Genomic DNA, 25,613 nt, shown 5'->3' with positions numbered 1-25,613 from the left:
TTTCTCCATCCCTTTGTTTTGAGTCTTTGTGTATCCTTGCATGTGAGACGGGTCTGGATGCAGCATACCGATGGGTTTTGGCTTTTTTTGCCTGTCTGTGTCTTTGGATTGGGGAATTTAGTCGATTTAAATTTAGAATTAATAATAATATATGTGAGTTTAATACTGCCATTTAATATTAGCTGGCTGTTTTGCCTATTAGTTGATGTAAATTTTTTATTATGTTGATGCTCTTTACTTTTTGGTATTTTTTAGAAAGGCTGATACTGGTTGTTCCTTTCTATTTGTAGTGGTTCTTTCAGAAGCTCTTGTAAAGCAGGCCTGGTGGTGATGAAATCTCTGAGTGCTTGCTTGTTCACAAAATATTTTATTTTTCCTTCGCTTGTGAAGCTTAGTTTGGCTGGATGTAGAATTCTGGGTTGAAAGTTTTTTTCTTTAAGGATGTTGAATATTGGCCCCCACTCTCTTCTGGCTTGTAGGGTTTCTACTGAGAGATCTGCTGTGAGTCTGATAGGCTTCCTTTTAGGGGTAACCTGGCCTTTCTCTCTGGCTGCCCTCAGTATTTTCTCCTTCATTTCAACCCTGGTGAATCTGGCGATTATGTGCCTTGAGGTTGGTCTTCTTGAAGAATATCTTTGTGGTGTTTTCTGTATTACCTGGAGTTGAATATTGTCCTGCCTTGCTAGGTTGGGAAAGTTTTCCTGAATAATATCCTGAAGCATATTTTCCAGCTTGGATTGATTCTCTTTGTCACATTCAGGTACACCTATCAAGCGTAGTTAGGTCTTTTCACATAGTCCCATATTTCTTGAAGACTTTGCTCGTTCCTTTTTATCCTTTTTTCTCTAATCTTGTCTTCTCATTTTATTTCATTAAGTTGATCTTCGACTTCTGATCTCTTTTCTTCTGCTTGATCGATTTGGCTGTTAAAACTTGTGCATACTTCGCGAAGTTCTCGTGTTGTGTTTTTCAGCTCCATTAATTCACTTATATTCCTCTCTAAATTGTGTTTTTTGTTAACATTTCGTCAAACCGTTTTTCAAAGTTCTTAGTTTCTTTGCATTGGGTTAGAACAAGTTTTTTTTAATTCACAGAAGTTTCTTATCATCCACCTTTTGAAGCCTGCTTCTGTTAATGGAACACAGTCTTTCTCCATCAGGCCTTGTTCTGTTGCTGATGAGGAACTGTGATCCCCTGTAGAGGGAGAGGCGTTCTGATTTTGGGTATTCTCAGCCTTTTTAGGCTGTTTTCTTCCCTTCTTTATAGATTTATACATCTGTGGTCTTTATAATTACCGTCTTTATAATTGGGTTTCTGAGTGGACGTCCAACTTGTTGATTCCCAGCTAAAATCTGAACAACCCACTGCGCCGGCCAAAACAGCAGCGTTATGATTGATGGTGCTTTTCTGACCCTGCACAAGAACTGCTGCACCAAGGCAGCAGGAAAACCACCTTGCCGGCCACAAGAGTCGTGCTGGCGACACGTGGGGCTCCTCCGCTGGAAATCTCCTGGTGCGTGAGCAACAAAAATTCATCTGAAAGTGTGGCGTCCTCTCGTTCTCTGCGCTTTCACTGGGAGCTACAATCCCGAGCTGCTAGTGATCAGCCAGCTTGGATCACTCTCAAAATATTTCAACAAATAGAAGTAAAATAAAATAATGGTGTATAACTATAGAGTTTATGACAAAATCTTAAAAACATCTACACATGTACATATATGTACCTAAAGTACTGCTGTAAAAATAGTGTACTCAGAAATTTCTAGTAGCATTGAAATTAGGAACATTGTATTTTATTATATCTTATTTCCTGGAGGCTGAGTGGGGAATCTGACCATCAAGTTAGTCTTGTTTTTCTAAGCAGATAGGTGTGATCTTAATGAATTTATATTGATTAAATAAACCCATACAAGTAAATAAATATCATGCAATCATTTTTCCTGTCAATGAGATGACTCACACAACCTCCAATTCCAAGAGAGATCAAAGTGAGGAGTAATGCATTGTCATGGGGAGTATCACGGGAAATCAGGACACAGGATGATTTATAAACGAGGATGTTTTACTTAATGCGACTGCTTCAAAACAGACTCTGAGAGAGCATTTTTGCATGAATTCAGAATCCTATAGGTATAAAACATACCTGATATAGGTGGAACAGTGCTTGAATAAAGGCAAATAGTGAAATCTAGGAGTTTCTTATTCTTGATTTCTTATTCCATGAAGCTGTAGAGAAAATTTAAAAGATGAATTTAAGTGAAGCAATTGTATTATTATCTTCACAGACAAACATTTTAATGAAGTTAAATAATGCAGTGAGATACTTCAAATTTTAAAATGTAAAGGCCCTGCAGTGAAGGGCCCTGTTTTGAGATCAGTGTTTTTCTTGGTTGATTTTGATGGCTTCTATCACAGACACACCTTGAGGAGTTTGTTCTTCAGCCATGTATATAGTCTTTTATCTTTATTTTTTCTGATTAAACAAATTCTTATGCCATGAAGTCAATTTTCTAACTTCTAGCATTGTAAATAGTTAATTCGAAAAATCCTACATTTAGGGGTTAAGCAACCACTAATTAGAAAAAAAAAACTTTAGAATTTAAAAGCTTACTGTGTTTCAAAGTATCTGAAAATATTGTAAGGGTTGTGAAGATAGGAATTGTGTCTTGATACTTTGAGTGTTGTTGCAGCACCTCGCACTGTGTTTAGCATGTTCTTTAACTGTTTAGGGATAGAAAATTACATTTTGGTTTATGTATAGTGAGAAAGACTTCTGAAGATAATACCAATGCTAAGAATATACATGAATTTTAATGTAATTTAGTGAACGTTTAAGAAAACAACCTCAGACTGCCTATGTGCATGGTCAGAAAAAATTTAAAAACAGCCCTTGGACCATCCTTCATTGTACACTCGTGATGATAATTTATTTAAAATAACATTTAATGACAAATTATGCCTGGGAAGTTTGATGAACAAATCCCAGCAGTGACTGACTTCTGTCTTTTTATTTGTATATCTTGATAAATGAGATATGAATTTTTAAAGTCTTGCTTCAAATATTTCTAATTACTTCATGCGGATAGCCAAGAAGACAGCTTCTACTAATGAAGATAATTAATGAATCATTCTAATTCAGAAAATTTGCAATAGCTAGATTAAGGAAAACGATGAAGCCATTAGCTCAAACTTGGAAAAAATATGGGTAAAATCTTAAGACATTTTTCTTGTGTTAAAACAGGTGTGTCTTCTGAAGCCATATAATTTATGCTTTTGTAGGTCCTATTGACATTAGGTCCGCCGATAATTCCTTTCTCAAAGTCAGACATTCATGAACCATAAAATCTAGTTTTTTGTTTCTGTATTTATAAATCATGGCTGTGTCTTTATTTTTCACTTTACATAAGAAGATATGTGGGAATTGAAATCACATATTTGCAGCTATGTGTCTTTCCTTCCCTTTCTTTTTCTTCTACTTTTCCACTCTGAGTTCCTCAGTTGCCATTTCTTTAAAAATAGGAGATGTTTTTCCTGCTTTGATGAGAGGTTTCTCTCTGACAGTATTGGCGATGGGAGTCTATAGCAACATGCAAAGAGGGTGTGGATGAGGAGAGAGACTTCTTTATTTCACCAACTGGTGAGCGATTTCTCAAACGTTCAGCCAAAGCTTCCCCTGTTTTCTCATCTCACGAGTTATGCAAACGCTTTTCTCTGCCCTTTTCCGTTAGTAGTCAATAATGCTAGCTGCTGTGCCCTTCTGTTGGCCTCCTAATTCAGGGCAAGCTGTCCTCACTGTGGCGGGGAAGGGCTCTGGGGGCACAGCTGCTGAAAGGACGCCAGGGCACGTGGGTGCCAGTCGTCTCTATTACATTCCCCTATTTGAATGCACTTTCTGAAACCCTTCGTCAAATTCAGCACCATTCATGATCAGGGCAACAAAACCACATGTGAAATCCCTAATGTGGAATTTGCGATCGTTCAAATAAATCCTTGATTAATAACTACCTATGCACGATGAATAAAGAGAATGCTAATGAATAATGAAAGCAGACAGGCAGGAGGCATTTTTAAACTCTGTGACTGAATAGTTTCCAGCATTTTAGCAACATTTGTTTATATGCCAGTAAATGTAGTGTTAATTATCAATCATTCTTATTTATGCCTTAAAGCAGTTGTTAAATATATGTGGTATTCAAATTTCATTCTTGGAAAGCATTCTTTTTGCTTTTCCACCAATTTATATTGTTCTCCTTTGCATTTTGCCAAAGCCATTTATATCACTATATATTTTTCATAGGCAGAATTGGGAAAGTATAAAGGCTTCAGATATAAAGACTTGCCAGATTAAATTATGATACAAGTTTATTTGTACCATCTGAGCTCTAGAGTCAAGCACAGACCGGATTTGAGTCTCAGCTTCACCACCTACTAGTTGAATAAACTCCAACAAGTTACATAATCCATAAGCCCCTTCAGTTTCAGTTTCTTCTCAGTAAAATGATGATGGTTACCTCCTGGGATCATAGCCAGAGGTGAAGAAATCATAGGAGTTCAAAGTTATTAGCAGATACTGTCATAACCATCATCCCATCTGCACAAGATCAGTTCTGACTCAGATGGGTGTGCTCCCACGAAAATGTGCTGTTTTCAGATGTGCCATGGCCCTGGAAGGAGGAAGGCAGTGATGTTGCTTACGGGTGTCCACTCTTCAGTAGCTGTGGAGGTAGAAAGGCCCAACAGCTGCAGAGCAGGGTTCTAAGCAGCAGGGGAGTCAGGAAGGGTCTCTGGTGAATGGAGTGGCACCCATGCGCCCTGTCCTGTAGACCTGCGTTCATGGACAAGCTCACTCTCCCTTAGCTACAGTAAGAGCCCTCATAACTAGAACAGAGCTGTAAATTTGCTGACTAAAGGAAAGCAAGAAAGGAAATGTAAACAGCTGCTACCAGCATGACGGGGCACATTAAATAGGGAATTTATGTATTAGGTCAAAGTGAAGCACATTTCTTTTAAAAACCAGATTTCTGGAAGAAATTGGCACTGGACACATAAGCATTCTAATAAAAAGATATTCTTCTCAAAAAATTATGGGATAAAATCATTCTATTATTTGACCTTTCCCCTTAAATAGTGATTTAGTATGTGCAAACTTGAATAAACATTGCATTAGAAGCTAGCTCAGTTTTTCTCACACAGCGATTTTCTTTTCTGAAGCTGGCATCTGTAATAAAAGAGAAATATGTTGAAGGGGCATGTCTGCTCGAAGAGCTGTAATGGACACTCAGTTCTTCATAAGCTGGACTTCTTCACAGAAAGAAAAGTATGTGACTCTTGCTACTTTTACTATAGGAGAACTTCCATTTTTAGGTGTGTTGCTGTGAGCCTTACTAATACTCACTTTTATAAAATGAGGATTCTGGACTCAGACCTTGTAGCCACAGTGAGGTTGTGGGTGGGGGAGAAAATGGTTTTCTTTTTTTCTTTTTTCTTGCTCCTTTTGATTCCATTAGATGCCCAAACAGGAAGAGAAAGAAGAGAAAAAGCAGTCAGGAATCATGCCTAATGCTGCAGACCGATGCTCTGGAAATGCTGAACATGCCCCATATATAAGCCAACTAGAGTTGTATTTACGTAGGACATTAACCCATCAGAAAATACTCAACGCCAAGAGAAAGTGGGTATTTGGAGAACGGGTCAAATGTACTTGGAATAAGTTGTTTATTTAGTTTTCTCCACCCTGCACTTTGAATTAAATACCCACATCCCCTCCTGGGATCTTTGCTAGAGCCCAGAGCTCCAGTTCTCATTCCCTGCCTGTCACAAAACTGATGATGGCACTTTGACCCATCAACGACACCTTTCTTGGGCCCAGACTACCAAATTTGAATAAAAAGCTTGGAAAAGAGGTTTTTGGAAAGAAGAAGGAATGCTAGAATAATATTCAAGCCAGGTATTAAATGAATATTTAAATGAATTCAGAGGAACATTTGTAAGCTGTCAAAGTCTATGCTGTGAAAACTTCAAAATATTCTTATATCATAAGACATTTGGTGCATTACAAAGGTTAAACAAGTTTTATGTTTTGTTAATGCTTAGAAAAACCAAGAGCCTGATAATGTTTTCATATCCAATATTTATCAGTTCAGCATTGGGGAAAAGTTAAGTTTTATATCAGGTATGAAGTATGTTATATGTGAACTGTGTTATGTGTGCTGCACTTCCTCTGAAAAGATGAATATACATTCAAATGATAGCTGCACATCTCGATTTAACAATGCGAGGTATTGGAGCAGGCTGCTTGCCTCGGGGGGGTTCAAAAAGCGGCAGATCTCTGCTTGGTGCCAACGCATTCCGTTGCTGTTTCTTCATTTCTGTGTCTTTGCATCACTCCCTGTTAGGATGAGTTACTTCACGTTGCTGGGTTATGTGTTCCTGATCTGCATATTTGCCACACAGGGTTGTTGTGAAGATTAACTAAGATGATGGAGGCACAGTGCCTCCTGCATGTTGCCTGGCACCTAGCAGGTCCGCAATAGTTTCAGCCGTTGCAGAGGGCACAGTGTGGGCACGCGGAGGGAGGCAGCACTGGTCAGCATTCCTGCTGTCTGCCAGCCTGGTGACTGCGAGACGCAGGGAAGAAATGGTAGCACAGATGGATGTGTAAACCGAAAAGGAAGGTGCTGAAAGGCAGCTGGGCACTTCCACCTGGCAGACACAGGAGAGGGGCACGGGGGGGGAGGGGCGGGCACGGGAGCTGGTGCTGCAGACTCTCCATCCAGAAGTGGCAGTGACGCCAAGCAGGCCCTGGCCTCTCCAGGCAGTGACCCTCTCTGGCTGGCAACAGGCAGTCCGCTGGAGGGGAGGACAGCCACCGTTTCCACCTGACTGCTGAGGCTGTATGTTTGGATTGTTTTGATGTTGCTTCCTTTTTGTAATGAAATATATGGAATTTCTGTTATTCCCTGAAATCATAACAATAGTGAAATTAATATCTGGAAGGCTTTTTCACGTTTCTGCTTGGCCAGGCTTTCATTTGTCACGCTCTCTTGAGAAATGCTTGCCTGCTGCATCTCAGGGGAGGCGAGGCCCACCCCACAGTTGCATGAGGAAGAGAAAGGGGTGAGAAATGGAAGCCAAGCTTCTGCCTTGCTTAGACTTCTAAGACTTCTTAGACGCTCCCATTTACAAAATGGAGAAGACACCTCTGCCTTGCAAAGACGGGGAATTATACTCGCAAGAGCGATATGAAAATCTTTAAGCATAAAAACGAAGCCAATGAAAGGCGTCATAATTAAATAGATGTCGAAGGACGTAATGAAGTGGCATTCTGTGTCCAAGAGAAACCTCTAAGTCCTATTACACCCCCTTCATCTAGGCCTGCTGCCTGTAAATTTTCTTCACATAATTTAGATAATAGCATCTTCCTTTCTTCTTCACAGAGTATTTTGTCTTGGGGGTAAAGTTTTAAAACTCTCGAGACCTTATTTTACACATTGAAAGTCATTTTTTAAATTGCAAAAAAAGTTTTACCCCTTGCTATTAATGAGATAATAGCATAATCAGTGAAATAAGATACAAATATGATGAGTTACACACCATGTAGGCCTGGTAAAGAACTAGCAAAAGAAAATACTGCTGAAGTTCAGAGGAGAGGGAGATTACAACTAGCTGCTAGGAACAGAGAAATGGACAGGCCATTATCTGAGGGCAATTGTTGCTTATATGTGTGATTGTGTTAAGGGAATAACAGATTACTCTGCTTGGCTTCAGCAGAGAACGAAAGAAACCAAATAAAACAAAGTAGGAAATCCTTTCACAACACAAAAAAATACCTGGCATACTAATATGACAAATATAAAACAATTCTACACAGTTATTATGCTCATTGGAGGACTAATGGGGGAAAAGTATCTCATTTAAGATCTCAAAGTGAGTGGCAGCAGAGGAAATCAGAACTCAGGGATCCTGACGGCAATCCCGGCTCTGAGTATTTCACAAAATCAAGCATTTCTACCTGTAAAATGAGCACAGAGTAGCCAAGGTGGACTTGTTACATCAAAGCTAATATTTCCATACAACAAACCATAACCTGTTTGCTAAGCAGTAATGCCATTATGCAATTAATATAAATCCGAATGAAAATGACTGTGATGATTATTTGTTAAAATTACACAGGAGAAATTATAGCATTTTAGATTCTCAGATTTCACTTCTAAAAGGCTTTAGGCCTGCAAAGATAAAGAAGTACATATCTTTTCATTCAAGACATAAATAAAAAACAGAAAGGAGAAAAACAATCAGTGATTTGATGACAACACAGATTTGCTTTAGAATTTACTACATAGGAAAAATCTTTGTAATTTTTTCTGGCAAAATAAATTGTATTTAATTAAAAATATGCTAGTAAATGCATGCACCTAGAGTGGCTGAATGATTACAATCTGAAAACAAAAGTACCATTCTGCAATAGTATATTACATATCTGATGGAAGTTCAAAATTTTAGCAGCTTCAAAATATTCTTTACACTGTGTAATTGGGTTTCTTTTTAGTTACAATACTCATGTAAATTACACTTTAACTTGCACATGCTGGATATAGTATGAGAGGGAATGCTGGGTCAAAATGAAGCAGCTGATTCTTTAATATCTCATTAGGCTAATGGGGTCAGGCCTGTCCTATGAAGGGTTGATTAATTAAGAAAGGGACGACATAAATTGTGGTGCAGTTTCAACAAATCCGAGCCAATCTGCAATACCCTTGCTGAAAAGAAAACCATTATTTCACAAAATACTTTTTAAAGAGTGAATTATTTTACCAAGTTGTATTAATATTTTAAAACTTGTATTTGATACCAGACATACTTTGTGTGAAATTGAGGACTATTGCCTATTTAGGGAAGCATTTAATAATTTATTTTTCTTTCTTTTTTTTTTTTTTTTTTTTGATCAAATGAATCCCTGTCAAAGAATTTCTCTTCAAAAGATAGTGAGAATACATGTTTAATTTTGGACAGCTCTGGTGTTAGTGGTTCTACATAGATTGTGTGCATTTTCCTTGCATGATCTCTGTACTTAGAACTGCACGTGGACTGAACTATCACTTTTGCATTTTTTGAAACTTGTCACTCACCCTGAATAGAGGATTACTCTACAGAGCCCCATTACTAACCTCTGGGTCTTCCTCCAGTCACTAGATTTCTGTAAGGAGATGCTGTATTTTGGTTAATATATAGCCTACCTACCAGTAAGGCAAAGTAACCTAGCAGAAATACAGTAATGTAAGTTTATTAAAAGGCTACCTTGGAAGAGCCAAATATTTATGCTACATACAGTGACTTTTAGAGAACAAGGGGTTCTGCCACAATTTTCGTCATTGTCAATGTGGACCCAAACATGATTTAGATGAAGTATTGAAAAGGTTACATTTTCCCACGTTTACACCCTTCAAACACATTTAAGCTTTCTCCTGTTAAAAATGAAAGAAGAAAATGCTTCGATCCTCATCACATTTTTGTTCTTTACTGATAAAGGTACACAGTATGTCAATTGTAGCTAGCAGCTTATTAAATAAAATCTATGAAGAAAAAAACGCAAAACTACAGTTTCTTCCCTGAGATAGTCTTGGAGCTCTTTCAGGAGTTTCCAGTAGCACTAACTGTCTCCCAGATTTCAAGGATTAAAAAAAAAAAAAAATCCTCACTCTAAAAGTAAATGCCCAAATGCACCCACCCTTGAACAAGCTCCCCCCTCATTGAGAAGCCTGCTGTTTTCAGGTTGTGTCATATCCCCTGTGGATTTATGGTCATGCAGTCGGAAAAACAGGGATGTGTTTTTAGGTACCAATATAGGAAGAACCAGATGACTTTAGGGAATGATCCTCAAGGAATTACTTGGGGGAAAAGTATCTGGATTTACCCCTCTCAGTGTTCCCAGCCGTGGGATAGCATTGTTTGAAAACAGACAAAACAACACCAACTTCCTGGGACTGAAATCCTTTGTATGTGTTGTTGTTTGCAGTGCATGCCAAGACATTCATGAGCACCAGAGCCAAGCTGGCGAGCTAATTAAATATATATGTGTATGTGTTTAAAACAGCCTAATAAGGAGCGTTGGAAATCTTCAAGATGAGCGAATATCTTATAACTTCTTCCGCAGGTGCGAGGATAGCTACAAGCCATGGACTTTCTGTCCTGCTTCTTGTTTGTGGCTTTGTGAAGGGTGCTTTGCTTTAATCTAAAGTGCTGACTTTTTTCCAATATCACTTTCTCTTCTTAAAGCAAAGAGCAAATGGCCTGTAAAATCTACGGAGCGGACAGCAAAGTTGACCCTAAACTCCAAGCACCACCCTGCACCCACTGTACTTTAATTCACTACACAAGGAGCGCCTGCTTCGGAAGCATAAATGAAGAGGCTATCACACGCTTTGTTGATATTTTCTTTGGCAAAACACTGATCTTTTATTTTAAGAGAATTAGTGTGAAGTGATAGGACATTTTCTAATAGCAAGATCTATTTTTTTCCCTTTTCTTTCGGCGACTAAAGTCACTCACTGACTGCTCAAGGGTTGGCCCGAATGTCATCGGGATAGGGAATATTTACTATGGATACCACTGATTTCCTACTAAAGGACCCAGTATCTTCAGGAAGCAAACAGAGATCAAAAGGCTACAGAACAGAAACTATCATCAAACAAAACCCCCTTTCAGGGGCAAGAACAAAACTATCAACACTGCAAGTCAACAAAAAGGACATTACCTTAAATCAGGAATGACAGGAGAATTTTTTTTTTTATTTTCCACTTTTTTCTTGGATTTTTCTTCTTTTCCTTGATTACAGTTCTTATTCAATGGTGGCAAGTGCTGGTTATGGCCAATCTCCATCAATCCTAGGAGGTTTATAGAAATACATTTTGAGTGTTCTATATTTCAATGTATTTTAACTCATTTTGCAATTCCTGTATATGCAAACCTGACAAATTCTGTAAATTGCTTATAGTATCTGTGCTATAACTTCAAAGTAGATGTACTGCTACCCTCATGCAAGCTGATTTTTATCATTATATATATAAATATATACTTAAGAATATCTATGTGTTGGGCCACTGACCAACTTATTTTGACAAAGCATTTGTTTTTCCTTGATGATTCATATACTGCGTGGATTTTGTAACACATTGTTTCACTTCCACAGGCCTGACAGCTGCAGACGACCTTTGTTGTCCTCTGCTTCATTCTGGAAAGTGCATATTCAAAATTGTATCAGTCTGAATTAATTTTGTTATGTCTGTGCTAAGTTGGAATTTGCTATGTTCCTTTATACATGGTGTTTACTGAGGTTTGAGAGTCTCTTGACTCTGAAGAATGTACACTCACTGGTTTTGACAGCTATTTCTGTATTATTATCATTATTACTCTTGTCAAAAAGAAATGTTGCTTCTAGAAAATTTGCCTTGGAGGTGAATGTGGGGAAGGTGAAGCACTCACCGTAATTCCCTAAATTCATGTTAGAGCATTTCTTGCTATGGCTAGAAATGCTGCTTCCTTTGACCTTTATGAATTTCCGTACCTTTGTCATTCTGTTCTTTGCTGCTAATTATATTTTAATGTCTCCTAATTAAAAATTAAAATTTGGTTGTTGGCTAAATACAATATGCAAAAGATGACGGCAGTTCCTCAACTAAAGAAGATTAATGTGTTCAGTTTTCACTGGTTAAGTGAAGTATAATTTTAAATATTCCATTCTTATTTTTGGCTTTATGATAATTCAGACTATTTTATTTTGAACCTGTTTTCTACTCTGGCAAAGAAAGATAGGCAGAACTATTAAAGTGTTCCATATACGTTATGGAATAGATAAGCTTGAGAGATAAATGACCTAAGTTTTCCTTCCAGAGAGATTCTTCCATTTTCTCTCATTACAAAACCCGAAGATCAGCCATATGGGGCCATCAGCTCCCAGCCTAAGGCCCTATAACCCGAAGCTTGAAGGCAATCAGTACCTCTGCTTTTCAAAGGTAAATGCATTCATTTTCTTTGATTCAGTTATAAGCAAGTGTATATTTTCATAATATTCTTGACATTACCCGAGGAATAATATTTCATGCTAAATCTTTTATTGCCATTTTTCTCATTCAATTGGTTTATTATTTCACTTTAATGAGAAAAATATAATAAAGGTTTTGATTGCGCTATTTTATTAACCTAGAAATGTATTTTCTTTCAAAACGTAATACTTAAAAATACATAAAGTAATGGTAAGATAGACATCATCTATTAAGTTTATCTGAGCCTTAAATATTGCATACATTAAAACATAAGTATACTGTTTTAAATTCAGTCAAGTTGGGAAAAATCGACACGTGATGTACTTTTACTCAAAATTTTGGTCATCAGATTGGCCGTTTCTAAAGCAATACAGACTTGTACCTGTATCAGCGATGTTTACCATGCTTATAATCAAAGATGTATGCTCGTTCGGGATGAGCTCACTAGGATCATTCTCTCAGTGTCCAAAATAATGAAGATTTATCTGTCACTGTGCCACCAAGAGTCCAACTCACTGGCCACTTTGAGAAAGAACATGGTGCACGATTTGCCTCATACTCAAGAAGTTAATATGGAACCTTAAAAATTGGAACAGAAACTAAAACAAATTAAGGAGCCCTTTCAGAGATTTTAACCTTACATTTTGTCTCTGGAACTATAACTTTGTAAATAAACATGACTACGAATATGAATAAAGATTTAAAAATAAGTTATCAGACATTCTCAACCTTGTTTCCAAGGTTATATAATGTTTATCATAAGAGAGAATCCTAAAATATTAAAATTGTTTACTTGAATTTAAGTTGAATGATTTTGTTCTTTCTTAAAGACTTAAAAATTGCTTGTAAATGAAAACACATGAGGATAAAATAAAAAAAGATAAAAATTATTTAAAGCAGAAGCTGCTAATTGGGGTTTGTAAATAAGCTTTGTGGAGTTCATGAACCCACTGAAATTCTATGTATATTTCTGCATATCTGTTTTATGGAGATGGTCCTTCATAAGGCCAATCAATTCACTGATTCTAAGTGATTTGATTATAATTTGCTGGACTAAAAGAAGAATGTTTAGATGATTTTGAGCACCTAACAAGACCTGATAATTATAATTTTGAACTGGTTTGCCCTAAAGTCCTTGAATATAATTTAAGAAGGTATACATGTGGGTGCGTGTGGGGGCAGAACAAAGAAAACACATTTTTAAGTTCAGAAAAAAAAATGGTTGTCATTTGTTATAAACAGCTTGGACTAATGATATCAGATGATGTTGGTTGAATTTTCAGGACTAGTAATGGAATTTTGCAATGGATACATAGATTCCATTCAAAGAAGTGGTTCTGTTATTTATCCTATATTTTTGAAGTGAAAATATTAAACATAATTTAGTTTGTATATGAAAAAATAATTGAAGGAGGTAAGTTAACCTGTCTAAGATAAAATATAAAACTCTGATTATTGTATTTTGGAGTTAAGACTATGAAGCCAAAAAACATGTGTGCACATAATTTCAAATGTAAGGCCCAGATAATTTTATTTTCAGGACTACTCACTAATTAAGGGAGCACTCAGTGTTTTAGGAGTGTGAAGACTTCAGGGTTTCAGCAACGAAATAGATAAGGCTCTTCCATAGATCTAGGGAGAGACAGACAGTAAACATTCAAAAGCAAGAACACGTAAGGTATTGAGAAATTCAAAGAAAATCAGTAGGATGATATATAGGAGTGTGACTAGGAGGTCAGAGGAGGCTGCTCTGAGGAGGTGACATTTATGCAAATCAGAATAATAGTAAGCCGGGCAAGAGATCTGGGAGCATAGCCTTCCAGGGAGAGGGAAGAACTTGTGCAAAGCCCCAGAGGCGAAGTCCATCTAGGCTTGCTCAAGGACGAGAAAGAGGACAAGAGCATTAAGTGTGGAGAGAGTGGCAAGAGGCAGGGTTATCAGGCAAGGGCACCTCAGACAAGTCCACGCCAAGGAAAGAGCGCAGCGCAGGGCAGGGCAGGAGCGTGTGAAAATTCCAATGTGAACGACTGTTCCTAAGTCAGGACGGAGGCTCTCTCCCCAGCGTCACCTCTTCTGGTGCTTAATGAACTTGTTAGCAAGACTCCTAGGGGCGCAGCATTGAGTCTTCCACTCAGGCTGCCCCTTTGTATTGACATGACAGGGAGGCACGAGAGACTGTAATTTGACTTTCTAGGGCTAATTTACAACTGATCATTTTGAGGAGCAAAAGGAAAGAGCGAAAGATTAGGACCGCTTTGAGTGGAGGTGGCACTGAACTTGTTGCAATAACTCCAAATGCAATTTAAAATAAAAGCATGAGTATAGACATTGCAAGGACAGGTGGACAGAAAGAAGAGGCTGACTCCTAGACAGGTTCTGGCAAAGCAGTGTAATTAAAAAGGCAAGGAAGGGAAGGGAGCTACCACCTGTACACACACACACACACACACACACACACACACACACACATTATCAGACATTCAAAAAATGAGATCTTACAATACAAACCCCAGAGGACCGTGGATTACAGTGTTGTCAGGGGAGAAATAGTGTGATAAAATCATTTCATACTTAGTTATGTTTTCATTGTTAAAGAAATAGACCATTTTGAGGTAGTTAAAGCTCAGAGAATAGCATGTATGCACTCTTCTTGAACTATACATTGGCTTTATGCTCCAGCTGAGATAGGAATCAAAGGTGAGGCTGAAAATAAATAGGCATAATATAAACTGTCCACCAGATTGTGTTAAATCTAAAGAATGGTTCAGTATTTTATTGTATCTCACTGTATGTGAAAAGAAACAAAACAATACTTACCCTTATTTTGTGTATGCAGTGCATTATAATATTTCCTATTTTGTTCTGTTTCTTTTTTTGTTGATGCTTGACACAAAACATTAAATTGGTTTTGCAATCTACAATTTGAAATAAAAATCACAGATGTATTTATTCCAAGATAGAATACCAGTAGCAAACATAATTAAATGAGAATATATCACAGAAAATGATAACTTGAATTCTACACTCTTACTGTGTTATTAAAAGCCAGGAAGTCAGAAATGTTTCAAAGAAGAAAAAGAATGTATTATTTGTCCCCTGCTAAAAGTGGCTGTGACTCTTGTTGGCATTGGGAGGTGGTGGGGCTGTTTTTCATGTCTGTGGTTTTTGTGTGTGGTTTTGGGTTATTGTCTTTCTTTTCTGGTTTATCATCCTGAACTTCCTTCCTATTTTGAGTTATCCCCAACCCCTAGTGACAACTCATGAGGTCTTCCAGAAGACATTTCCTTCTTCAAAGCTTGAGAAATGCACTGGAGAGTAGCATGGCAGCCCATGAGTCCATCCATGCTGTCCACAGTACCCAGAGAGCCAGCAGAGGACTTCGGAGCGGTGCTGAGCAATCACTAGTCTGCAAGTTGGAATGGTGCATGGCCCATGGGGTCTCTAGGGAGAAAAGAGAAGCACCACCTTCTTGAAGACACACTTGATTTGTATGACCTCATAAGAATGGTTCTCCAGTTCTTGAAAGCAGAGTTTTTGGCCACCACAATAAAGTCACACCCCCAATCCAAACCCACCAGCAGAGTTCATAAACCTAGAGCACCATCACTGAAGAGTCCACTGGCCCCAATGATAATACTCCTTGTGTGTACTGGGAGTATTACTCTCAGCCTCCCACAAAGAGAGGCCCTTTGGAGAATATCAGAGAAAAAGAAATACACCTCGCTGTGTTATCAGACAATGGCTCAGAACTAATGCTACATCTTGGGGTCACTAGGGTGCCTTAGTCAAAGATTTAAGGGGGCAGGTGATTAATAGAATACTTAGAGTCCTTAAGAACTATGTAACCACTATACCACATGTAACATTTCTGTAGCTTCTAATAATACAGTTGAAAGGTATACCCTAAAGATGGAAGCAAGTCGAAAGGTATTTCTTAAAGCCAGAAGAAAGTCTGTGTTGGTTCTCTGTCCTGTAAACGCTATAATTTTATGGTGGGCCCGGGAATTTCTCCTGTGTACCAAAATAGTCAGTAAAAAACAATGTCTTGTCCCTGGAGGAAACGTGGATTTCCCTCTTTCTTTGGTAGTACCCAGGGCAGCGGAGTCCTCACTCTGGGCCATCGGAGGCTTGCTTCTGGGCTAAGCACCATGATTGCTGCTGGTCCTCATGTGGTCTACTTACTGGAGCAAATTAACACAGTTCGTGGCTCCTGTCCTCTAGTCCACAGTTTGGTAATTATCTACCTTATTGCAGTTATAATTTTAAAAAGAGGTGCCTGGCTTGTTTTTTTTGTTGTTTTCTATTTGTTTTTTTTTGTTTTTTTTTTTTTTACCTGGGAGGGGTGGAAGTACCTTTACATTATAATTTTGCCTCCAAGTTGCATTGACTTTCCAGATCTGAGCCGCAATCTAGTCAGTCTGACCATCCCCTAGGATGTCCTGTTGATAAGACCTGGAGATCAGGAAGAAGCAGCACCTTATAGTCTTTTCTGTATTTATATACACGCTCCACAGGATGGAAAAACTTTATAAAATACATGAAGCCATGGATGGCTCCAGAGATATCTTTAAACATTCGAGGAGTAACAATTCCAGTCTTTCACCAACTATTGCAGTCAGTAGAAAGACAAGGAATGCTCTCCAATACATTTTATAAGGCAAGCATTACCTTGCTAGAAGGTCTGACAATTACAGTGGGAGAGAAAATGCCATTACAGGTTAATCTAACTCATGGATGTAGTTGCAAAAATCATCCACAGAATAATGGCAAAACAAACCCAGCAATATCTAATATATCACATGAAATATACATGGTTTATTCTAGGACTCCAAAGTTGGAAAAACCAACAATAAAATGCTCGACAGTCTATATTGGATTTCCCCAGAAACAGACACAAGACAAGAATTTGAGTTTAATCAATTTATTTAGGAGTTTCAGGAACCACCAGTAGAAGAGGAGAAAATAAGATTAAAAAAAAGTTAACAGAATGTGTTATCAAACTAGCTATCACTGCAAGCAAAAGGAGTTTAATCCTGCAGAGGTTTCAGACAGCATGAAATGCACATCTCGGGGTGATCCCTAGCCAGAGGAGAAGCTGAAATATATCAATACCAACACCTGTCAGTCATTGGTTGTGGGTGCCGGCCCTGGTAGGGAAAAAAGAAAGTTGGGGGTTGACACCCAGGCACTTCAAGCCTGCTTTGTGCAGAGAGAGAACAGCCTTCTGCAGCTTCCAGGACAGTCTTCAGGAGGAGAACTGCAGATGGTGGCAGCTGGAGATTTGCTTGAACATATTGAAGTGCTCAGGCAGATACGGGCATGAAAGTTCCTACTACAGCAACCATTCACAGCATAAAAGAAAAAAGCATACATAGATCTCATTACATGAGGGAAAGGCATTTGATGAAGTTCAATATCCATTCATGATCAGAAAACTGTAGGAATAGAAAAGCATCCATCTTTACCCTGGTAAAGGTATTTCTAAAAAATTTTAGCAAACATTATTCTTAATTGTGACACATGGGATATATTTTCTTTTATAATCAGAAATGAGGAACAAGACAATGGTGCCCATTACTCCACATCTATCTCCCATGCAAAACTGTTCTGAGAAGCATTTTACTAATCCACAACTGGAAAGAACACAAATGACCATTAATAGTAGAATATATAAGTAAGTGGTATTTTCACAAAAAGGAAGACTGGGCAGTAAAGAAAATAAACATATTAGGGCTATTTACAGCATTATGAATGAATAATTGATGGACAATTTGAAAAAAATCTAGCAAAATAAAATCTAAGTGAGAGAAGTGTAAATGATAGCACAGCACCTAAATTTTAAGTAGGCAAAGATTCAACATCAAAAAATATAAAACTAAGGGGAAAACACCAACATACATAATTGTCAAAAATCAGCATTTTCACATATTAATTTTAAAAATCTTATTTAGATAAACAGAAAAATAACTCAGTAATTTAAAATTTGAGAAAATCATAATTTTTCAAAAAAAAATAGCCAATACATTAAAATCTTCAGCCTCAGTAAAAATAAAAGAAAGCAATTACACTAATACCATGACAGACTAAATATTCATGTATCATCAATTCATAAATTGAAATTGTAATTCTAAAGTGAGGGTATTTGGAGCTGAAGCCTTTGGGAAATAAATTAGGTCATACGGGTGGAGTCTGTTAAATGGGATTATTGCTCTTATAAAAGAGAACCAGAGAGCTGCTTCTTTCTTTTCGACCATGTGAGGACAGTGAGAAGGCGGCCGACTATGAACCTATGAACCGGAAGCAGACCCTCAGCAAATCTGCGAAATCTGCGAACTTCCCAGTCTGCAGAACTGTGGGAAGTCAGCATTTGTTAAGTCACCCAGCCTATGGTATTCTTATTTTCAACAGCCTGAACAAACTAAAACAAAGAGTAATTAATGCTTTGTACATATAAAACTGAATTTGAGAAAAATGGATGCTCTTGAAGATTTTATTTCCAAACAAGAAAGAAATTGTATAAATTATGTTCTCAACCTAAGGAGGTAACAATTACCATTTAAATGAACCACAGGATAAGAAGAAATAATAAAGAAAAAAATAATGAACTATATAATGGAAAAACTTTAAAGAACAGATATGAGAAAGTTATTAGACAAATAATAACAACAGAAGTAAAACTCTGGGTGATAAATTCAAGAAAAAAGTGGAAGAAAAACTTTAAGATTTACAAGAGATGAAACATGAAGAATTACACAAGAATATAAGTTACATGTCATGATACTCTACAGCATATTCAGTGGCATGGAAAACTCAAAATGGCAGGGAGTAATCTCCACTTTCAGTTCAATGAAACTATTGCTTTCACCAGGTATAGGCATGCTTCCTGGGGAAGTGAAGCTAGTAGAGCTTGATGAAGGAAGAAAATAAAAAATAAAATAAAAAAATCTGTGAGTGAGAAGTCTTGTGTAACAGTGGCGGAAACACTCCCACTTGGTCCTTGATTTCTAGACCCATGTATTCAAGCTTTGGAAAAGCCGGCATCCCATATCACATGCTGATTCAAATCATATACTATTTTTAGGACAGTGCCACTTTTTTTCTGGATGTTGGTTCCAACTAGGGCATAACTAAGTCTTCCCGAGACCAGGCCATTTGTTTCATCAGGTTAGCTGCTTCTGGGAGGCTAGATGTGGCATGGTGAGTCCTCTGGACATGAGTCCTTCGACACATGTCCTCTGTCCAATAAGCATATTAATCAGAGCCAATGTTGGGATGAAACTGCCAACAAAAGCATGACCATAGCGAGGAAAACCCATATGGAGAAAGCCTGTGTGTTCCCAAGCAAAGGGCCACTCCCTCTATGATGGAGAGAATCCAACCTCACCAACAGAATACCAGAGCATCCTGGGAATGCTGCCTTGTGGGGGTCCCAGCTGCGGTTTCAATCAGCAAGTCGGTCACTCAATGGTTGCAGCAACTGAAGCAGCCCCTGTAGGGGAGCCCCAGGCATTGAGCCCATGTGTATAGATTCATTTAAGATAAGATGAAATAAGGTAAGATAGTACAAGATCTAACCTTGTAAGAGAAGATGAAACAAGGTAAGACAATACAGTTTAAAATACTTTTAAAATAACCTTATAAACTTGAAATTGAAAGATACTTTCTCAATAAAACAAATGAAATCTATTTAAAACTAACAAGAAACCACATTTTTAACATTTAAACACTACAAACACTTCTGTTAAGCTTAGGAACAACCAGAATCCCTGCTGTTAATGTTTAATATTTAATACTGATCTAATAAACTAGCAAGCACAAAGGAGAAATAAGAAACAAAAACTGAAAAGGGTACGATCATTACAATTGGAATGGGATACGATTCTCTGCTGAAAAGCACAACAGGGTAAACTGACTTTTTGACTTTTTAGGGCTAGTAATTGACTAGTATGAGAAAAGATAAACTAGTAATATACAACAGCATTTTCCTCTGAGTTAGAAAAACATAACGGACGTGGAAATGGATTCCCAATGAGAACACACACACATAAACTTAACAAGAATAGCAGTGTCAAGAAATATGCCATACTGGAATGAAGAAAACAAAACAAAGCAAAATACTGAGGGCACAAAGGAAGATTAATTATTGGAAAATCATGTACAGTTTCAGAATGAGTCTCTATAAAAATAACTATCTTTCCCAAAGTCAGGCATCTCCAAATATATCCTAGATATATTGGCTATTTTCCTTCATTTCTTCTGGAAGATCAAGTTTTTGTGGATTTTTTTCTTTTTTGGAATTTTGCCAAATTACTTTAAACTTGATCTTCCAGAAAAAAATGAAGGAAAATAACCAAAGAATATTTTTAAAAATAAATGAATGGAGAGTTAACCACCAAGATAATGAAAGTATAATAATTAAAATATTGTGGTACAGGTCCAAAAATTGACAGGAAGATGAATGAAACACAACAAATGGTCCAGAAAGTGCTTGAGTGTATTTAAATAATAATACATTATAAAGGTAAGATGGACAGGAACTGGGAAAGTGGGGTATTCAATCAGTAATTACGATTTGATTGAAAAGGCAGTTGAATAGTCCCTATTCACCACAAACCTATGAACATTCTAAAAGATTAGGCAATTATATGGAAAATCAAGACATTAGAAATTGGTGGGGAAAAAAACTTCTAAGCATGAAGCACCGGAAATAAGCAATTAAAAGGGAAAGTAATAAACTATGTCAAAACATAAAATTTCTGTTAGTAAAATATTGAAAGACAACAACTTGAAAAAAAGAAAAAAAGGAAACACACAGAAAAGTGAATTATATCTAATATTAAGGAGATTATAAATAAGAAAAGAACTAACTAGTTGGAAAATGGGCTAAAGACACATACAGTTACCAGACAAAAGAAAACAAATATTTAAAATAGGAAGAAAGGAATACAGAAGTGATATAGACAGGGCAAATGAAAATTATAAGAGAATATAGAAATCTATGCCAGTACATTTGAAACTATAAATGTAATGAGGATATAGACAGTAAGTGCTTTTTCCATCCACTCAATACTCTGCAGACATTTATTGCCTATGTGATCTCTATTTGGACTTATAAAGAAAATGTCTGAAGACAATCTGAATTTTATCTCAGGGTTGATCCAATTTTTTCTAAAACATTTCAGCGCTTTTAATTTTATTCCTTAATGTTAAAAATTGTTGTGAAGATGTTTTTCTCTCGCTTGAATTATCTATTTAAACTTTATCTAAATATCAGCATTCTGCCATTTTTATTGCTGTATCATGTGATGGTAGTTTTTTGGTGGGAAAGACTGCCTCCAGGAACTTATACACACATACAGCAAAACTATCAAGCGCCTGCCTGAGAATGAATAATTCGGAAACATTCACTTTAACCTGTTTTTCCTCAGGTTTCCCAAAGTGACTTGCTCAGCATCCAGCGCAAGGCAGATGAAAATAAACATTTCCTTCTGCAGTTTCTCTTGACGACAAGATCACTTCATGGAAGGGTCCGCACTTCCATTTTGATGTAATTCTGCATGCAGTTTCTCTTCTGATATGGTGGGCAAATCCACAATGGGGAAGCATAATGCAAATTATAAAGGGATGGCTCAACCTACTGCGGCACTGAAGCAGGGCAGGGGTGGAGGACTGACACTACCCAACTCCAAGACTCACTATAAAGCTATTAACAAAATAGACACATCAATCAATGGAGTGGAAAAGAGAACTCAAAAATAGAGCCACACGTTTATAGCCAATTGACCTCTGACAAAAGAGTAAAGGCAATTCTTCAGAGCAAGTATAGTCTTTTTACCCATGGTGCTGGGATAACCAGACACTCAACTGTCAAAAAAAAAGAATCTAGACCTAGACCTTACGTCTTTCACAAAAAATAAGTCAAAGTGGATCTCAGTGTAAGACCTGTAGAACTATAAGTATAAAACTCTTAGAAGAAAACTTAGGGAAAATCACCCTGGATTTGGCAATTTGTTTTTAGATGCAATACAAAAAACATACTCCTTGAAAGAAAAAAATTGATATGTTTAATTTTAACTTCATTAAAATTAAAAGCTTCTGTTCTGTGAAAGACACTATGAAGAGAATGTAAAAACAAGCCACATGTGCAGAGAAAATATTTTCAAAACATATCTGATAAAAGAGTTGTATCCCAAATATATAAAAAAAAAAAAAACCTCTTAAAAATTACTCATTTTAAAAATGGGTAAAGCATCAGAATAGTCATCTTACCAAAGAAAATACACCAACAGCAACAAAACCTGTGAAAGCATGCTCAGCATCATACACCACTGGGGAATTCCAAATTAAAACAGTGGCATCCACTACACAACTATGAGAATATCTCAGCCCAAAACACTGACACCACCAAATGCTTGTGAAGATGTGGAGCAACAGGAATTTTCATTCAATGCAGGTAGGAATGCAACACGGTACAACCTCTTGGGAAGGCAATTTGGCAGTTTCTTAAAAAACTAACATACTTGTCCCATATGATCCAACAATTATGCTCCTTAGATCATATGGGATGAGTATGTTTGTTTTGCAAGAAACCGACAAGAGTTGAAAACCTCATCCACAAAACCTTGCACAAAGGTGTTTATAGCAGCTTTATTAATGATTGCCCAAGTTGGAAACAACCAAGGTGTCCTTCAGTAGGTGAATAAACCGTGGTTTGCAAGCAATCAAATATTATTCAGCATTAAAAAGAAATGAGCTATCAAGTCATGAAAAAACATGGAAGAAAATTAAATGCATATTACTAAGTGAAAGACACCAATCTAAAAAGACCACATACTGTTGATATCAAATATGACGTGCTGGCAAAAGCAAAACTGTGGAGACAATAAAAAGATCAGTTGTTGCCAAGAGTTGGGGGGAGGCTGGGATGAATAAGTGAAACACTAGGGATTTTTGTGTAGTCAAACTACTGTGTAGGACACTATAATGGTGGACACATGACATTCTGGTTTGTCAGTACCCACAGAAGGGACAACACCAGTGTGAACCCTAATGTAAAGCATGGCCTTTAGCTGCTAATAGTGTGTCAAGTAGGTTCATCAATTTGGTACGGGATGTTGGTAGTGGGGCAGCAGGTGGCATATGGAAAATCTCTGGATTTGCCACTCAGTTTTACTGTGAACCTAAAAATCAGTATACAAAAGGGATACTTACACTCACATGTGTATTACAGCACTATTCAAAACTGCAAAGATAAAGAATCAACCCTAAGTGTCCATCGACCAAAAAGTGGACAAAGAAAATGTGGTCTGTATACACAAGGGAATAGTATTTCCATAAAAAGAAGGAAATAATGTGATGTGCAGTAACATAGAAACTTGAGGTCATTACGTTAAGTGAAATAAGCAAGAAAGGCAAATATAGCATGTTCTTAGATGTGGGCACTAAAAAAGATAATCTCATGGAGATACAGAGAATGATGGATACCAGAGGTTGGAAAGGGTGTATGGGTGGGGGCGATGAAGAGAGGTTGATCAGTGTGTACAAACATACAGTTAGATAAAGGATATGAGTTCTAACGTTACATAGCAAAATAGAATCACTATAGTTGGCAGGAATGTCTTGCATATTTCAAAGTAGCTAGAAGAGAGGACTTGAAATATTCCCAATGCATAGAAATGATAACTACTCAAGGTGCTAGCTGGACACCTCAAATATCCTGACTTGACCATTACACATTCCATGCATGTAACAAATACATGTACTCCATATATATGGAAAATATTATGTATGAATTTTTTAAAGCCTGTTAACTAAAAGAAATGTGATATCAAGTCACAAAAAAGACATGGGAGAACCTTAAATACATATTACTCATGAAATAAGTCAATCTGAAAAGGATGCTTACTATATTATTCCAACTATATGACATTCTGGAAAAGCAAAACTATAGGGACTTACAAGGATTGGCAGTTGCCAGGAATTCATGTGTACAGGGGAAATATGAGGAGGTGAAGCACAGGGGTTTTGGTGCAGTGGAACTATTCTATATGATACTATAATAGTGAATATATGGCATTGTACACTTTTAGAACTACGCAAGACAAAATGTGAACCCTAATGTAAACTACAGACTTTAATGAATAATTATATATCAATATTAGTTCATCAGTATTTACAAATATATATCGGTGCACGATGGTAATAACCAGAGAAAACAGTAGAGGAGAAGGAGGATGTGTTAGAGCCCTCTGTACTATCTGCTCAATTTTCTGCAAACCTAAAACTTCTCTAAAAAACAAAAGCTATTAATCTTTTTTTAAGCGTGACTCTGATGCTGTAAAATATGTCAACACACTTTACTGTGTTTCAAAAAAAATGTGAGACACTCTAACCACTCAGCATGATTGAGGTCAAGGACTGGGACAGGCTTGTGGCAATCACTTTGCTATTGTTTTTATGGTTTTTATGTCTTTAGTGTCAAATGCCAATGTCACTAAGTAATTATGAAGTCAATATCTTCAACTAAAAATCAAGGCAAACAATAATTATCTCTTCACACACCAAGTTGCAAAATACACACTAAACCTTACGCTACTAAAAATGTTATGATTATGTTGATTTTGCAAAGAAAACTATAATGGAAGCAATGAGCCCTTAAAGTATACCTTACACTTTTTCTATATGATGCTAAGTTAGGAATTTTTGCTACAAGATTTCATTCTGCCCGCATGTCATCAAAGGTTTGAAAATGTGAATCACAGATCTATGGGTGGAAGCCAGTGGTACATTTCATAAGTCCCTCTAAAGTATCTCTCTAGCAGTAGTGTAGGCTCTTGGAGTTGAAATGGAGTAGAAATACAATACATGCATATAAAGAAAGAAAGAGGAAACAAGGGAGGATGGAGGCAAAAGAAAATAAATATAAAGGAAAGAATGAAAACTTCTGGATTGAGCTGCATGTGAAAAATGCCTAAATTGATTGGTTTAGCCTGAGAGAATTCTGAGTGTTCTTACTCTGCATACATCACCAGCCTTTGGGAATCTCACAGAATTTCAGGAATCAGAAAGATAGTCAAACCTTTTTGTGTCTGACTTATATTTCAAATTTCTGAGAATATCAAAACGTGTTAGATGCACCACTGGTTGCCTTGAATCTAAGCTCATTTTCCCCTGAACCTCATGCAGATTTTTCTTAAAGAATCTGTTTTATGAATGTGTTTGCTTCAGTGACAGTTATGGATGAGGCTGACATGCCTAAAATATTTTAATATTCCAAGACAGGAGTGCATCAAATGTTTAATAAGAGCCTTACTTCATTTTTAAATTGGCAGCAACAGCACACATTCTCATATTCCCAGCATTAACACATACCTGTTCCCTTTATTATAGCAACAGCATAGTTGGAATGAACTGCACTGTCACATCATTTTAGATGTTTATTGTGGTGGAACTTTGCATTTTATTATCCACGGTTTCAGGTAGTGAATGAAAATGCTTTATACAAGCTTCTAAAATTATACCTATCTGTAGAAACATGACTATGCTTTTAGATGACAATGATGCCTCTTTTGG

At 37.1% G+C, this 25,613-nt stretch overlaps 1 protein-coding gene across 3 annotated transcripts in view; it reads left to right on the top strand.

Moving 5' to 3' along the window:
- Positions 1-12,749, top strand: part of VSTM2A (V-set and transmembrane domain containing 2A) — a 31,132-nt gene extending 18,383 nt beyond the window's left edge. Inside the window, exon 5 of one of the 3 annotated variants that reach the window (XM_017496908.2) lies at positions 10,276-12,749. In XM_017496908.2, the coding sequence (XP_017352397.1) occupies positions 10,276-10,364 (89 nt within the window). In that variant the 3' untranslated portion in view covers positions 10,365-12,749. The other 2 variants (XM_017496909.2, XM_017496910.2) reach the window with 2 other exon arrangements.
- Positions 12,750-25,613: the final 12,864 nt, after the last annotated feature.

The sequence above is a fragment of the Cebus imitator genome, unplaced genomic scaffold (genome assembly GCF_001604975.1).
Source record: "Cebus imitator isolate Cc_AM_T3 unplaced genomic scaffold, Cebus_imitator-1.0 Scaffold225, whole genome shotgun sequence".
Lineage (NCBI taxonomy): Eukaryota > Metazoa > Chordata > Mammalia > Primates > Cebidae > Cebus > Cebus imitator.
Note: the sequence above shows the minus strand (reverse complement) of the source record. Positions and strands in the feature narration are given on the sequence as shown.